At 38.0% G+C, this 16,410-nt stretch overlaps 1 protein-coding gene across 1 annotated transcript in view; it reads right to left on the bottom strand.

The window, feature by feature from the left end:
• The window catches only part of VWA8 (von Willebrand factor A domain containing 8), a 281,798-nt gene that overhangs the window by 144,335 nt on the left and 121,053 nt on the right, over positions 1 to 16,410 (bottom strand). The window contains exon 22 of the mRNA XM_023536356.1: positions 1,475 to 1,550. Coding sequence (XP_023392124.1) covers positions 1,475 to 1,550 — 76 coding nt within the window. The remainder of the gene's footprint in view (positions 1 to 1,474; positions 1,551 to 16,410) is intronic.

The raw sequence follows: 16,410 nt of genomic DNA on the forward strand, positions 1-16,410 counted from the left end.
AAAGGGAATCAATGGTCAAACTCAAGACATCCTGGAGCCTATTGAGAGAAAGAGTGAACACGAATAGTCTACTTTGGCTGAAGCAGAGGTTAAAGTAAAGAAATAGAGACTAGGGACTATAGTCTGAAAGGGACAATCCAGGGATCTACTACTAAAAATTTGATTGCCAGACCAAAAAAAAAAGTACTTTTCCTCATTAAGTAATGGGATATAACTAAAGATTTATGAGTTCGGACATGATAAGAATGGAGCTTGGAGCTGCATTAAGACATTTCATCTGGCAGAAATATGTAGAATCAATTAAATAGGATTACCATAATAATTTGGTAAAAAAAAAAGGGGGGGAGGTCTAGGGACTTGATTTGAGGGGAGAAGACATAGGGAAAATGGAAACAAAAAGCATTAGATTGATCTGACGGGTTTTCAGAGGTATAACCTCCAGTCCTGGCGACCGAGTGGATGAGAAGGGGGGAAGGGAAAATAAGAAAAAGTCCTAGGTCGTACGTGACTGAGACAATGGCATCGTTATGAAAAGAAAGATAAAAGCTAGGAAAAAACTCTTTAGAACACTTTCAGAGAGTGGGTAGAAAGAGATACTCAATGAAAACCCAAAGATGATTATTTTTTAAATAGTAAGGAAATCTCTCATAACATGAAATGGACCAAATCCTAAACTTCTCTCATTACATAGTTTCGGTAAAAAACTCTAAGGAAATGCAGATTGAGAAATAAGTAATTCCCTCTACCACAAATATTTTATTCCATATTCTGAAAAAAAAAAACTGATAAGGACTTTTTAATTTTAGGATAGAAGTAAACTGAATTTAAAACGAAGAGAAAACACATAGCTTCTACTCCCAACCCCAGCCTTTACTTCTCTATTCAGGAAAAGCCAGGCCCGACCTGGGAGAATTCAGGCAGGGGACCCTAGGGACTCCCAATATCAAGGTGTGGACCACAGGGTTTCCCACGATGGCTTATCTGCTGCACGGGAGCTCTCCATGCAGCGGGAGGGCTGGCAGGCTGGGATCTCTTAGGGCCTGCTGTGAGAAGCTGAGGAATGGATAGTCCCATCTGCCCAAAACACTCAGCTAATATTATATTCATTAAAATCACCTATAACACATTCCAGAACCATTATCTAACTTCAAACTCTACCCATTCGAAAACAACAGCAAGCTTTTTTCTTTTTCTTTTTAAAATTTTGGAATGGAAAAGAAATCATTAGAGGATTTTTATCATCTCTAAATCTCTCACTTTGGAGAGAGAACAGAATAAGGAACCATGTTATTCTCCCCCAAATTATCTGCCTTTAAATATCCACTTGCCAAATGACATATAAATGCATGCTTTTCAGTTAAGGCTGAAATATATCGGAATCTCTGGGAGATCCCATGCTCCCATCTCAAAGGCTGAGATACAATGTTCATTAAAAGAAAACAGTTGAGAATAGTCATAGAATTGGATTACTAACCAAAGGCGAGTCTTCGTAAACAATAAGTCCATCCTTCACAGAAGGCTGCAGAGTAAGGGTTTGCACTGTGGTGTCCCTAAAGTCAGACCAACACATTTTTTAGTTAGTAAGGAAAAAAACTGACATTCGATCGTGAGGAAAATACAACACACGGGCATTTCTTTTTGTTCATTATCCTGTTTTTCCCAAAATGAATAAAAATAGCAAATGAAATTCCAATCGGCAACAGTATTTTGCGGATGTAGATATAAATTACGAGGGTTTGGGAATTAATCCAGGTTTACGGATCATCTAAATTCTTTCCTTCTCTTTTTCCTTCTGGATAAAAAGAAAGATCATTTCTCTTTCCTGTGTAACCACTTCATTCCTCAAAATCACCTCCTGAGGGTGAAGAGGGGAGATTTAAAAAACAAAACAAAACAAACTATATATATACACATACACACACACACACACACACACACACACACACATGGATTATATATACATTATTTACATTATTTTAAAATAATTTTGATGGCGAGTTTACTGACAACTGGCATGTTGACACTCCAAGCGTCTATGCATCACACATTCCAGCCCTGGCCCAATCCGCTGTCACTAGTTGAGGAAGCCAGACTCTCTCGCCCCACTCCAGGAACCATGGGGTTTTAAACATTTCTGCAGTAATTAGGGCCATCCATTTTATTTTCTTAAATCTACCTGCTATCATTTACCTAACCTTCCATTAGATCAGCATCTTCAGAAGTATTAATAGCAAGCTATCTTAATGCTACATGGCTCCTCCCAGGACGAGATGTGAGGTTCACATCACCTGTGAATATTCTTGCGGAAATGTGTGTTCGCAAGCTGCTGGTGATAGGTAGGTCCAGACAGTTTTAAGGGGATCAATTTTTGTATCTTCACTTTTTACATATACTCTATCTTAAAAAAAAACAAAAACAAACTCTATGGCCAACTTGATCATGTCATACAGAGATTTAAATGACTTTTAAATGTGAGTCACTCCTTTCTTTACAAGAATTCAAAGTTATCTTTTCAAACTGCCCCTACCACTCATTCAAAGTAAAGGATTACAACTGTGTTGTTTTGAGCACCTGCTGTGTGAGACACTACTTGGAATGGGAACTTCAGACTTTAGCGCTGTCTTATACTTCTGAAACTTCTACCCAAATGCCAAATTTTACCACAACTTATTAAAATTATACTGTGTGTATCTATTAGAAAAAAATACCACGTGACAATCACAAAAAAAGCAAATTTCAGATACAACTGAAACATCTTTTTTGCTTTAGTGGAACATATTTAATAAAAATCAGTTTAGTTCTTTGAGCGACTGTAGTGGGGTCAGCCTTAGGAGTCTGACCAATCAGGACTGAGATTCTAGTTCTTGTTAATTGCTAGCCATGGGATCTTGGGTAAGTAAAAAGCCCCCCAGGGGCTCGCTAATAGGACACTTGGAAAGAACCTAGCACAGTACACGGCAGACAGTAGTGTACTTACATGTCGGCTTTACCTGTTCATTATTGTTGCTGCTGCTCTGATGACTGGGAGTTACCTGTCTAACTTCTACCTGCTCTTTGAGTTTTCAGCATAGACGGTATTTACAGGAAACCCACTTCTGGATCCTTCTTAGACCAGGTGAGGCAGCCTTGCTATCTGTCTCCTGAGCCCTGTATATCCCTGTTTTAGCCCTTAACCCACTATACTGCAGCTGCTTATTTTAACATCTCTCTTCCCAGACTGTAAATTTAAGAGTGTAGACCAAATCTACCTCGATCTGCCTTGTCCCTCATCCCATCCCCAGCATATCTAACGGTTGTCAGCTTCACAGGATGAATTTAATAAGTATTTGGTGAATAAATGAATGCATAATGAAATGAACAAAAAAGCCAAAAGTTAAAAAAATCAACACTATAGCTTATGGTAAGTACAACGTACAATACGCGAACTTTCAAATTAATTGAATCATGGAACTTCTTTTATTTTTTTTCTTCCTTTTTTTTGATTGAGAATCTAGAACTACAGAACATACTTTTTTAAATGCCGAGTTTGGTTAAGGCCGACTTTCTGACCATACTCATTTACAAGTATAGGTTAGAAAGTCCAGCCATGTCGAGAAGTGCATTAGGGTTGACAAGACGAGGGGCTGAGGAGATTTCCTACGTCCGTCATGGGCTCCAGCTGAGTTACATTCACTTCTCATTGTCACAGGTAACCTCCGCGTCAGCGTCATCCTTTACCACGGTGGGAGCAGGTACGCTGGCAATACAGCTGTTGACATTTACAGTTTCTCCACTACCTGCCCCATTTGCACCTCGCTCAAAAGGCTTCTCCCTCTAACTTGACTGACTGGTGACTGATTTTTTTAGATAATTCCTGAGCGGGGCGGGGATCTGGCATATTGCCACTCCTGACCCCTACTTCAGGCTCCCGGTCCCGTGATCCTGGCTCTCGTGGGCTTGGTGCTCGTCCTATGGCTCTAGTAGTACACTTTACAAAGAATCTACGATTATTCTTTCATCTTCACTAACATTCAAATTAAAACGTGTCTAAAATAAAGCTTTGGAGGATGTTAAGGAAAGTGAAAATATGTTGTGACAATTTATTGGAGCTTTATCAACTGTTAGTATGAATAAAATGTTTCTTATGCAATAGAAGGATAAATAGTCACATATCCATTTTCTGTACTCTTGGGTCTTAAAAGTTTACTGTAGGACATACTTCATACTATCTTCTGTTAAAAATTTTTAGAGTTTAAAAAATCAAGAACAGAGTTTAATCTTACTTAAATTCACTGTTAATATTCAAGCAATACAGGAGGGGGTGGGTGAAGAAGAAAAAAGATGTGTTCACACAGATTTTTATAGCAACATAGTGAACTTCTCACTTCAGCTGTCACATATTTAATGGGCAACGACATGACACGTTCCAGCACCAACAGAGAAAAAGGAACTCTTGTATCATTTGTTAGAAGAAAAGAATTCAGTCATTAATTAACGTGCTTCAGCAACAGGTTAAGAACAGGAAATTCAACTCGGATTCCAACTCTAAAAAGGCAAATGAAACTGCTGTATAACACTTGAATTCTGATAGCATACAACTTGTTAAATTAGGTTTCTGAAAAGACTTCTGTGCCAGAAGTAACGACCATAAGTTTGAGTGAACAAGCATAAATCGGATGATTTCTAAAAGGGACTACAAATGAGGATAAATACAGATAGGAATCATGGCCTTCAGTGGAGCAATCTATGAGAAATAGGGATTTGTAAGATAAAAGTGGTTTTTGTTCTTGTTATTGATTCTTTTGTCTTATACATGAAGAGCAAAGCAAAGGCTAGTAAAAAACACAGAATGAAAATGAATTTTAAAAAGTGGGCTGGTTTATACTTCAATGTTCTCCCGATTATGTAAGAGTAGAAAACAATCCACTATCTTCTGCACACTATTTAATACAAGAAGATTGTTTTTCAGATATCCTATAAGATTATAAACTTCAACTTAGTAAATGATAAGGTGATCGCTTCTGTTGCACATAGCGGATGAATTAACTTTTAAAGACTGATTCTCTTTCAGAGTATTTGGTTAAAATTATTGCTCTGTATTTATGAGTGCCTTGTATCAAAAGAAATTAATCCTCCACACAAATAAGCAATAACGCTAGGAGAACATTTCATTCGCTACAATTCCAATTCTATTACCGTTTGTTCCTCTCAAGAACAGCTTTGCAATAGAAACTCATAAAAGTTTAAACAGAGTCAACAACTTCAACAGTACTGGGAGGAGAAAAGTTAAAACATATCTGGTCACATTTCTTCAGCCTAAGATGTAATAAAGAGATGGTTTTCCAATACATAACAGTTACCAATAATGCTCGAGGCATTAATTAGAATGTTCTGCACACTGCTGCCATTTATGTTAGCACCAATTGTTGCCACTTCTTACAGACTAAAGCTGTCTGTCAGTTAAAGCCTGTGTCGATGAAGGGGCTACTCACAGAAATATGGTGCTAAACTCTAGACTTCTACTTAAACTCTGTGGCTTTAAAGGTTTTTTAAAATTGGAACAATTAATGTTTCAATAGTAATTTAAAATGATTCCGGTAGCAATAAAAGTCATTAGATTGTATGAGGACCAGGTTCCTCTCTCCCTCCCTCACCAATCCCTTTCTCTCTCTCTCTCTCTCTCCCCCGCTTCCCTTCCCTTTCTCTTTCCCTCTTTCTGTTTCTCTTTTTTTTTCTTTTGTCAAAGTAAGGAAAGAAAGTTGGCTTCTAGAAAGCAAGCACAATCTGCTCTGATATATTGCTTGTAAAGGTACATTGAGCAAATATCCTCTAATTTACTCAGTAGCAAAAGATCTCAAAATAATGGTTTATTTTGAGAATGTTATCTTAGTGAGCTGTACTTTAGTTTGTTTACGGTTAGCTTTCTTTTAGAAAAACAATACTTATACCTAAGAGTGAAGGAAGAAACAGACACACAGAGCTGCAAATAGCTGACAAAATCTTCTTCTAACTTTGTAGTTCTTTATAATAAAAATGACTACAGGAAGAGTCCTCTCATTAATATAAGCCAAACATGAGAAAGAAAAGATAGAATACAGCATACAGAAGACACTGAAAATTTGCTCGATATTTTAAAAAGATGGATGATTATAAAAATAGAATTCAATGGTAATTTTTGCCAATAAGATATAAGCATAACATTACTGAGAAATAAATGTTGTCAAAAGACATTTTCAACTGGAGAAGAGATCATAGCATCATCAAGAATATCATTTCTACGAGGCTTAATTTAAAAATAAGTAGTGAAATAAAGGCAAGGAGCACTAATAAAACAGAGGGTGGTACTTAGACCCAGGCGATGCCAACGAACAAGAATGAATCCATGTTTACAAGTATTCTGGGCTCTCTGCTGACGAGCAGCACACAACCTTCCCACCCCATTGGATCTACTTCACCCCATTGGGAAGGAAACTTCCCCAGGCCCTCCAACAGACACAGTCATTACAAGCAGTATGCCATCCGACACAAAACGAGGAAGACACGAATTAGCTATGATTACCACGATGACAGTTAAAAAGCAGCGCTGGCTTAAATCTGAGGGCTCCTGGTTCGGTCAATCACGCAACCCCCTGAAGCCCAAGATTACTCATCTCTACCGAGGGAATTAAAATAGAACGTATAAAGGAATACAGGAGAGTAAAAAGGAAGATAAAAGTGGAGTGAGGAAGAGTATTATTACATGTGCTTTGTTTGAATGCTGTGAGGGAAAAGTCCTTTCTAGAAGATAAGCAAAGTATTACTTCTGCCAAAGTGACTGAAAAGACTCCAGCTCTTAAAACAGTCATTTTGGAGGATAAATAGTTTATGTAGTGGTCAATTACCCATTGCTAATGCGTACGGATGCACAAAGTCCTAACGAACCATAAAAGGAAGACAGACATTAGGGGGATGATATTCATGGGAGGAAGTCTACTGTGATGCAACGCCTTGCCTTTCAGAGGGAGGTTCTTACAGGAGGAGCAGGTAGAAAACGGCCAAAGCAAAAAAACAGTCATCTGATAGAAGCTAAACGCTTCGACGTGCTTAGTTTTCAGAATCTACTATCCTGACACTATTTAAAAAAGTCCCCCAATATTCAAAGCTATGCTGATAATCAAGTCTTTTAACAAACTCTGAAAGTTTTGTGAGGTGTCTAGTCTTTAAAAATAATAGAAACGTTTCTAATAAAGTGGTGTATTTAAAAAATGATTTATGTCTTTACTCTGAAAACTAGCTTCTCTGGCCCGGTAAATTTTAGGGTCTCAAAATGACTGAATTTCTTTTTCCTTTTTACCTGCCATTAAAAAATACTTTTTTCTATTCAGTGTTTAAAAAGGAATAGAAGAATGGGATGCAGATTCACATACGAGGCTGAACGAGTGTCAAAGATGCACCTAGACCTGAAACCAAAGCGAATGCTGAATAAATCTTTATCGGAAAATACAGTGTCTAAAAACTCACCAATCGGTAACAACATAAAAGAGTGACAAAGAGCTGACTTTTAGTGAGTGGTCACTTTTTCATATCAGGACATTCCGCAGTCATTTATTCAACAAATACTGACTGAACATCTATTCATGGGCACTGCTTTGGGTGTTGAAGATGGATCTGTGAACAAAACAGGTAAAAAACTCCTTCCCTTGATGAGCTTAGGCTCATGTTATATTTAAGCGAACTTGTCTTACCAGACAGATAACGTACAACCTTTGGTACGGTATGAACTGGATCTTGAATGAGATTAAATATGAAAAGATATATTTTCCAGCAGGCAATTCAAAGAAAAAAAGCTACAATAAGTATAGTCAATCACCAAAACAAATGATAAACTAGGCTGTTACTAGTAAAGTCCACCGGAAGGCACCTCCATGAAGCTGATCAGGCATGTCTCTTTTGGTTAATAACCCCAAACACATTTTTTGTGTGTGTAGTACTTATTGCCTAAAATTTACTGTGTAAGCTGCATTTTGAATACATCATAATATTATTTGGTATACTATAAGCAGTGAATTATTTTATGCTCATTTCCAGTTATCCATCAACTGGAAAAAATTTTCAGTACTCCAGTTTTAAATTTATCACAGTTTGACCACTTGAGTCAAACAGAAAATAGTATATAAACAAGTGTTATAAAGGAGAACCTTTAACTTAAAGAAAAATCTATGTTTAAGGTTTCTGTAATGTACCTACTTTATTAAGTTTTTAAGATGGATTCCTTAAAGGAAGACACTATTGCGTCATGAGAAAAATAATATATACCGCTTTTAGCAGCAAAAGTTAAAGAGTTTCTTTCAACCCGGCCTATTTTGTGGTGTCGTTTTAATGGCAGAGGAAAAGGAACAAACACCGCTGAGGAATTACAGGGCTGAGGACCGAAGCGGCCCTCTAAGCGTACTTCTTTGTCATCTCCATTTTATGTTAAAATTCGGTGGAGGTTTTGAACGCGATTCTGTGACATACCCAGTTGTTTCAATACGAAAATGTTTAAGTCACCACTAAGAAAACAGCATTAAGTAGCTATTGTCCTGAGCCAACACTTTCTGGAAAATGGGCTGAGCTGACGAGAGCTGATGCCGTAGAGCAAGTTCAGAGTCTGGTTGCCTTTTCTCTTCTGGTATCTATCGTATTTCTTGAATCCCAAATTAAACAAATGATTGGTTTAAAAAGGCAATCGTTCTTTTCATGGCTTTATGAACTGTGTCAGGATAATCACTGTGGAGGGCCTCCAGAATGAAGCTGGAAAGGCGGTGTGTACAGCAACTACTGAAGATATAAAACAGCTATGTCGTCTTAGGACTGAAAAGCAGGGACACTGGCAAAAGTGGAGTTTAGGATTTTTAATAGGTTGGCCAGGTAGGCTTTACGGAGAAGGCCGACATCTGAGTAGCACTGACAGACAGTAGCCTGTTTTCAGTCATTTGCCTCTATAATCATGCTTTTAAAAAAAAAAAAAAAGTTTTATCTAGGTATTAAGAACTCTTTTTTTTTTCTTTTGGGTGTGGCTTTGGAGATTTTCTGAATAACTTTAAATAAATAGCACTAATGTCTGAACTCAAATGACAGAAAAGGACAAATTATCCAAATCCTCATATTCATCCTGAAAGAATAGAAGAGATTGCCCATGAGAGGAGAGAACTTTTCAGAAAGAAAAAAATGAGCCGAAGAGGAAAACAATATCTCAAAAACACTTTAAGAAAGTTTTGTTAATATGACAAAACCTTTTTGTTTTCATCGAAAATTAAAGGATATTTTGGAGAGAACAATGTGATTGATACACTTCACCACTTGTGTGATAGTTCAGTCTGATACCGGTTCTGATGGCTGTTATAGCTGAAGAGAGTTCGCGAAGCCACACAGACCCAGGGAAGCACGGCACCGACCGCACTGCCCAGAGCTCAACACAAACCTCAGCTACCGAATGCACAAACGTTTTTGTTACTTAGGCTCTGGAATATCCCTCTTTCCTAACGTCAATCTGTGATTCTGCAGACTAACTGGGCAGTGTAACGTTATAATCTGAACAAACGGGTCGCTGAAACTGTTTATTTATAAGATTTTCAAACACGTTAGAAACCTGTATTTCCAACGGTTGCAGTGTGCAGACATGATGCGTTTCAGGAGTGTGTGATCTGTTTCTACGCGTCAGTCCTTCTGACACTAAATGTGTGGGTTTTCCACACCCTCAAATTCTCAGATTCTCTGCAGATGCCAACTGGGTGTCCTACAGGTCGATCTGATTCTGACACCAGCTGCCCAAAAGGAGGCGGCGATTACAGGGAACTTTAGCTACCCTTACACGCAGTGTTTTATTTCCGCAAAAGGAAGAGTAGAACCAAATTTGAAAAAATATTAAGCGTTTAAATCTGAGGGATAAATGTGGGTGTGTGTTATGCATTTTTATTTACCTTATTATTTTTTTTTTTTTGTATTTTTAAAGTTTTTCTCAAACTAAGAAAAAACACACTTGAAAGGAGCTTAGCTATTCTGTGGGCCAGGAGACGTAACAAAACTAAGGAGAAGGACGCACTGCGTCAGCGGGCCACAAGCCTGTGTAGCTCGTGATTTAGGAAATAGAAACAAAAAGGAAGCCCTTGGACCTCTCCCTGTTCCCAGCCTTCTCTTCCAGAACGGCCCTGAGCATGCCACTTGCTGGTCCCTCCCGTTTCAGGAGTCTGTCTGCAGGTCAGACTCGCCGACCTCTGTCACCCACATCTACGTGGTGGGTGCCCTGACAGACGTGAGGCAGTGCTGGCCCGGGGGGAGGGAGGGACATCGTGTACAAGGCCACAGGAAATACTTTGGCTACGTGTTTATGAAGTACCTGGGTGACAGAACAGAAAACAGAGCTATTACATTTACTAACATACCTCAGGGGACATGTGAATAAGAACCAAAAAGAAAGTTTAATAATCTGGAGAAGTGGTCGGGAAAACAGAAAATGAAATTTAATAAGGACATTACTTGAAAAAAATGGAAAAATGTGGACTAACCAGCCAAAGGAAAGACCTTGGGGTCAAGCTGGCAAGAATTAGAAATATACTGGGTTTAAAAGAGAATTGAAAAACTCAAGCTATTAGACATAGACTGAAATACAGAACATGAGAAGTGGCTGACCAACAGGCTCACGAGTGCCTTAGTCAGGTACTGACTGAAGCACCATCACCACTAACGTACCATCCGATGAAGCGGCATGGGCTGTGGTTAGGGCACAGCCGAGCCAGACTGCAGGAAGCCGGCCGTGTGACCTCAGCCCGGCGGTCTAACCTCTGCGCCCCAGCGTCCTCACCTGCAGAACGCAGCTGGTCACAGTACTGAGCTCGCAGAGCTATAGCGAGCAGTAAGGCACTGCACTGTGAAAACAGTTTAGAACAGGGCCTGGCACACAACGGCTGCTAGGTACATGTTTGTTAAAGTGAACAAAAATAATACAGGAACTTAAGTGGACTTGGGGATTATCAAAAGAGTTAAAAATTATTATGAACCTGCAGATTTACATGGAAAAGTTAGCGGTCCTGGCATGACTCGTTTTGTAAAACAGGGGCGGTAGAAGGCCTCCGTTTCATCAGCCAGAATGCTACTTACTGTCCGACAGCTGATAAAAATGTTTCTGAAATAGTATTTTCGGATTCCTAATGGAGAGGATGAGGCGGAAGGGGTGGCCCAGGGCGGCCGCCGGCAGCTGACGCGTCTCCGGTCCTCCGCTGCTCTCAGCGGCCGAGAATGTCTTGCTGGCTCGATAAAAATTTCTTCCACGAGGCTTCAGAAAAGCTTTTAACTTTTCCATTTTCCACCAATATCTCTGGGACTTTGTGAACTTCAAAATTTACATCGTCACACTCAGTTTCCTTCAGCCTGAGGAAAGCCTCGTACGCTGAATTGTGCTCGCTAAAGCGAGGCAGGGCTTGCTCCAGGGTATCTGCTTCGAAGAGGGTCAATGCTACAGTTTTATACTTCATATTATCTCATTTGATTTCACAAAGAAAAAGTATAGAAAAATGTGACAGGGTTTTAAAAGCAAGTGTTTTCACAATAACCATCCACAATGCAGCGTTTTAAGCATCTTGGGGGTTAGAGAACTTAACGCAGTGCAGTCATAGGTCACGCATGTGTGGATAAGGGACCTCACTCAATTCTAAAACGTCCACCGGCGCCACTAGGCAGGGGAGTCGGAGCCGGAAGGTCTGGGCAGAATTAGCACACATCGAGTCATTTCGACAAACACAGGCCGGGAATCACTCTGCGCTGGGAGCCACGCGAAGGGCCTGCCTCCTGCTTGGCAGACTACCCATAAGACAGGAACTTTCCCCTTTCCCCCTCACCCTCCATAGAGTCATCGAGGCTTCACACATTATGCAGTTAAACCTTCTCGAATATGTACTTTCTTTCCGTTCTCATTGCCAGTAAATGTGTTCAGCCCCAATAGCCGTGTCTGGATTGCTGCGAGCGCTTCCTAGGTTCTCTGTGATTCAGGTCTCGTCTGACTCTGATCTACCCACGGGCTGTGGTCCTGAGGGTCCTTCTTGCTTTAACTCTGCCACAGCACACTCAGGGGAAACTCACCACCAGCAGGGCCTGTGAAGTCCCTACAAGGCCCACATCTTCCTCTCGCCATCAGTTCTAGGCCCTGTGCATATATTTTTCATGCTACGGCAAATTGCTTCTCACTTCCCGGTTTTTAGATAGCCTTTTTTTTTTTTTTCCCAATAAGCAAAATGCCCCTTTCTCTCTCATGCACTCAGAAAACTCCTGCTTATCCCTTAAGACTCAGGTTGCATGCCGCCTTCACCAGACAACTTCTGCCACATCACGCACGCGTACCCAGAGGGCTGACACCTCTCCTCGAGGTTCCCACAGAACCTGCACGTGCCTCTTTCATAGCTGACGCACAACACTGTATTATAAATGCTGATGCTTTCTGACCCTCTGGAAGGCAAGCAAGCACCTCTAGGTCAAAAACAGTATCATCACCTAGACATTACCAGTGCCTAATGCAGCCACTGGCAAGCAATAGGAATCCAATAAATACAAATTATATGAATAATTAATATGTAACAAACCAGACTCCTGCCCTCTAAAAGTTCCCTACTTAGTGGGGGGCAGGCACAAGTGGTGAAAGGGGAGGGGATGAGAGAAGATATAGAAATAAACTATATGTATATCAGAGTGAGACGAGAAAGTGGGGTATATGGCAAGAAACTAGAATTTATCAGTTTGCCTAAAAATTTAGGTGCCTAAAATGTGCCAGACAGCGCGGTCGGTTCTTTGCACATGTTCTCTCATTTAATTTTTACAAATACCCTGCAAGGTATTATTATTTCAATTTGATAGGCTAAGTAAGGAGATTAGCACTCGAGAAGTTCAAGGCCACACAAAAGTTAATGGTGAAGATACTATTTGATATCTAAAATCCATGTATTTTATATTTCAATGGTACAAATTCAGTCCTATGGAGTTTCAGAGGATGGAAGAATTATGCCCAGAATACCAAATCAGGAAAGGTTTCATACAGAAGTAATGATGGACCAAATCCCAAAGGAGAAATAAAGTGCATTTTAGATGGAAGAATAAAGACATGCGTGGATACAAGTTCAAAACTTGCGAGCAGGACAGATAACGGTCCAGTCTGAAATAAACTGAGCATGCTTGGGGAAAATTCCACTGGAAGAGGAAATTAAGACTGTACTGGGGAACCCAGGAACTCTGTATTTACAATGGGCATCGCTATTAGAAAAATAACCAAAAGTATAGGTCATGCTAATGATTGAACCTGTGCCTTCATCTTCATGCATGAGGGATAGCAAAAGAAAAGAAAAATCTGGTACCCTAAGTATTTCAAACCCTAAGATAATTCTGATTTTAATACAGAAGTGTACTTTTACCCAAGGAGGAAATATAGCTCCAAAAGTTGACATATTAAGTGTCCTTTAATGTCAAATTAACATAACATTGTGGAAAAACAAGTAAATAGATACATTTTACAAATGTGAGCCATGTAGTCTCTTCTGTCTGAAATATGTAATATCAAAAGTACCTCGATTTTAACTAAAGACATAAATTGCCCAGTTTGCTTATTTTATGAGATCTGATCAGTATAAGATGGCCATTCATGTATGTTTGATGATGGTTTCACTTATCAAGATTATGTTTTGATGGCTCATAACCAATTTTGTTGGTATGACACCCATAAACTAAACAGAATGTGACTAATTATTTAGATGGTAACATCTCAAATCCATTCAAAGGAATCTAAAATAAAGGCCTTAAGTAGGTCACCCATAGATCAGAGAAATCTAAACTTTTTTTTTTTGACTGCTGTTTTTAGGTCTTTAAAAATAAATATTTCTCTTAAAGCAATTTTTGAGCTTAAATTTTATGGCAAATACAGCCCTAATAGCATATAATAATAATAATAATAATAATAATAATAATAATAATACTCCTCACATTGAAATTAATGGAAATGTCAGTTTAATTAATGATAAGTAATTAATATGACATATTTTAAACAGAAATGATGACTTTACAAAATAAATATCAAATATTGCCAAATAGAGACATCTAGAGCCCCTGTTAAAGTAAATATATTATTTTATAATATTATCATTGATCAATAATATTATAATGGCTATGAAATTTTTATTACATTTTGAATTTAGAAAGTTTTTTCATACATAACATTTACATATTTATGTAGCCAGTGTCAGAATTAGAACAAATGTAAACAAGCAGCATGTAATTATTTATTACTTATAGATCATTCGCTAATTCACAACCAAAGGCTGGTATAAAAGACATTCTAGGCAAGTAGAATGGTATGGTATCTCTAATCTAAACTTTTTAAAGGTCCTTGACTACTGCCTTCCTCTTGCCTGTTCAAAAAAATTAGAATATAGAGCTAAAAGAGATATTAGAAATGACCTTGTCTATTCCTCTTACTTAGAGATGAACCTAAAAGAGAGATTCAAAGACAGATAGCCTCCAACACATATATAAATTGAATGTTGAAATTCAATGATTAAGAATTCATATAAAAAAAGTTTAATAAAAAACAACATATTAAATCCAAGGAAAATAAAAGGAAGGAAATAAAGATAAGGTCAGAAACTACTGAAATAGAAAAACATACAAAAGAGAGGTTCCACATGACAAAAGCTGGTTACTTGAACAAACAAATAATATTGATAACCCCCTGGCAAAACTGATCATGCAAAAAAGAGAGAGGGCAAGTAACCAATACCAGGAATAAAAATGAGGATATCATCGATCAAGCTGAGGATGTTAAAATATCAAAAGATGATATTATAAAGAACTTTACACCAATAATTAGAAGTCAAGGAATAATTCCTAGAAAAATAAGATGCATCAAAACTTCTTATAACTATTAAAGATAATAGATCATAAGCCAAAGGCCTGAGTATGAGCATAATGGTGACATACACTCAGGAATAATTATTAAAAACCAGTTATATTTCTTTGCCTCCTTTTTTGCTGATTGTTTTAAGGAATCTCCATAATCTACAACCAGAATTGATTGTGGTAGCAGAGCCTAATGTATCTTTCTTTAACAATATTTTGTTGTCTGATATAAAGAAATGGAAAAATTGCCCCAATATAAAAAGGGACTCTCATTATAAAGTGACTTCCTTTGTTCTGGAGCATAAATTTGAGAGCTGATTTCAACTGCTGAAGTCATTCTTAAGAGAAAGTTGGTTTTCTGCTTGATTATTTTAAAATACAAAATTTAAATGAAGTTGTCTTTGCTCTAAATTGATACATGTTTAAGTGGCATCAGTATATACATTCATTAAAACTTTCAGTTAATTACATGTTTTTAAGGGCACCATTAAACATTCAAAATGAAACAGAAAGCAAACAAAACAACACAAATTCTCCTAAGAATGAACAGCTGCAGAGCTCGCTCTGACAGCACATATGCCGCATAACTGCGGCGCTCACGGTGCCAACCTTAAAATGCAAAAAATGGGTCACGCCACGTGCCTTGTGGCTCAAAAACTGGACCCGTGCCTTGTTATAAATAAGTTATTCAGGTGAAGTAGCAAACTACTTAAACATTTTGATTCTTTCATTATTTTCCCTAAACTTTGTCCATGTGGGAAGAAAAACTGATGGAAAAGCTTAAAGGGGAAAAAAAGGAAGAGTTTTTCAAATTCAGTGAACAGCGAAGGATGAAATAATGACAATCGAGAACAGTATTATAGCTCTTTAAATATAAAGATTGTTTCTTATTTCTTCCTATATCGCCTATGACACCTAGCCCTGTAATCTCAACATAGTAAATTCTTTAAAAAAAAGGGAGTTGAAACTACTAGGTTCATATAAGGCATCAGAAATACAAAGGAGAACCATGAGAGAATATGTGGATAGGCTAGAAATTTTCTGAAACTATGCAGGTGACCTACAGAAGTTTAAGAGTTGAGATGATCTTGTTAGGCTCTATTAAAATTAGCAAATTAAAATCTGCACATATGCTGTTAAATTTATTACTAAATTTTTCATGTTTTCACACTATTGTAAATAGTATTTTAAAAAATTTATTTCCCTACTGTCCATTTGACTTTTCCCTTTGACCCTGTATCTTGTGACCCTGCTCAACTCAACTTATTAGTTCTGATGGTTTTCATTTTTATTTTTTTTGTAGATTTCTTAGGATTTTTTATACACACAATGTCTAAAAAGATCCAATTTTACTTCTTCCATGTCAGTATGTATGCCATTTATTACTTTTTCTTGCCTTATTGCACTAGCATCATGCTGAAAATCCTTGCTTTTTCCACAGTCACAGAAGGAAAGCATTTAGTTTTTTGCCATTAAATACAAGTGAGTTGTAGATTTTCATAGATGCCTCTTATCAAGTTGAGGAAGTTTAAAATTTAA

Source organism: Pteropus vampyrus, unplaced genomic scaffold (genome assembly GCF_000151845.1).
Source record: "Pteropus vampyrus isolate Shadow unplaced genomic scaffold, Pvam_2.0 Scaffold154, whole genome shotgun sequence".
Taxonomy (NCBI): Eukaryota; Metazoa; Chordata; class Mammalia; order Chiroptera; family Pteropodidae; genus Pteropus; species Pteropus vampyrus.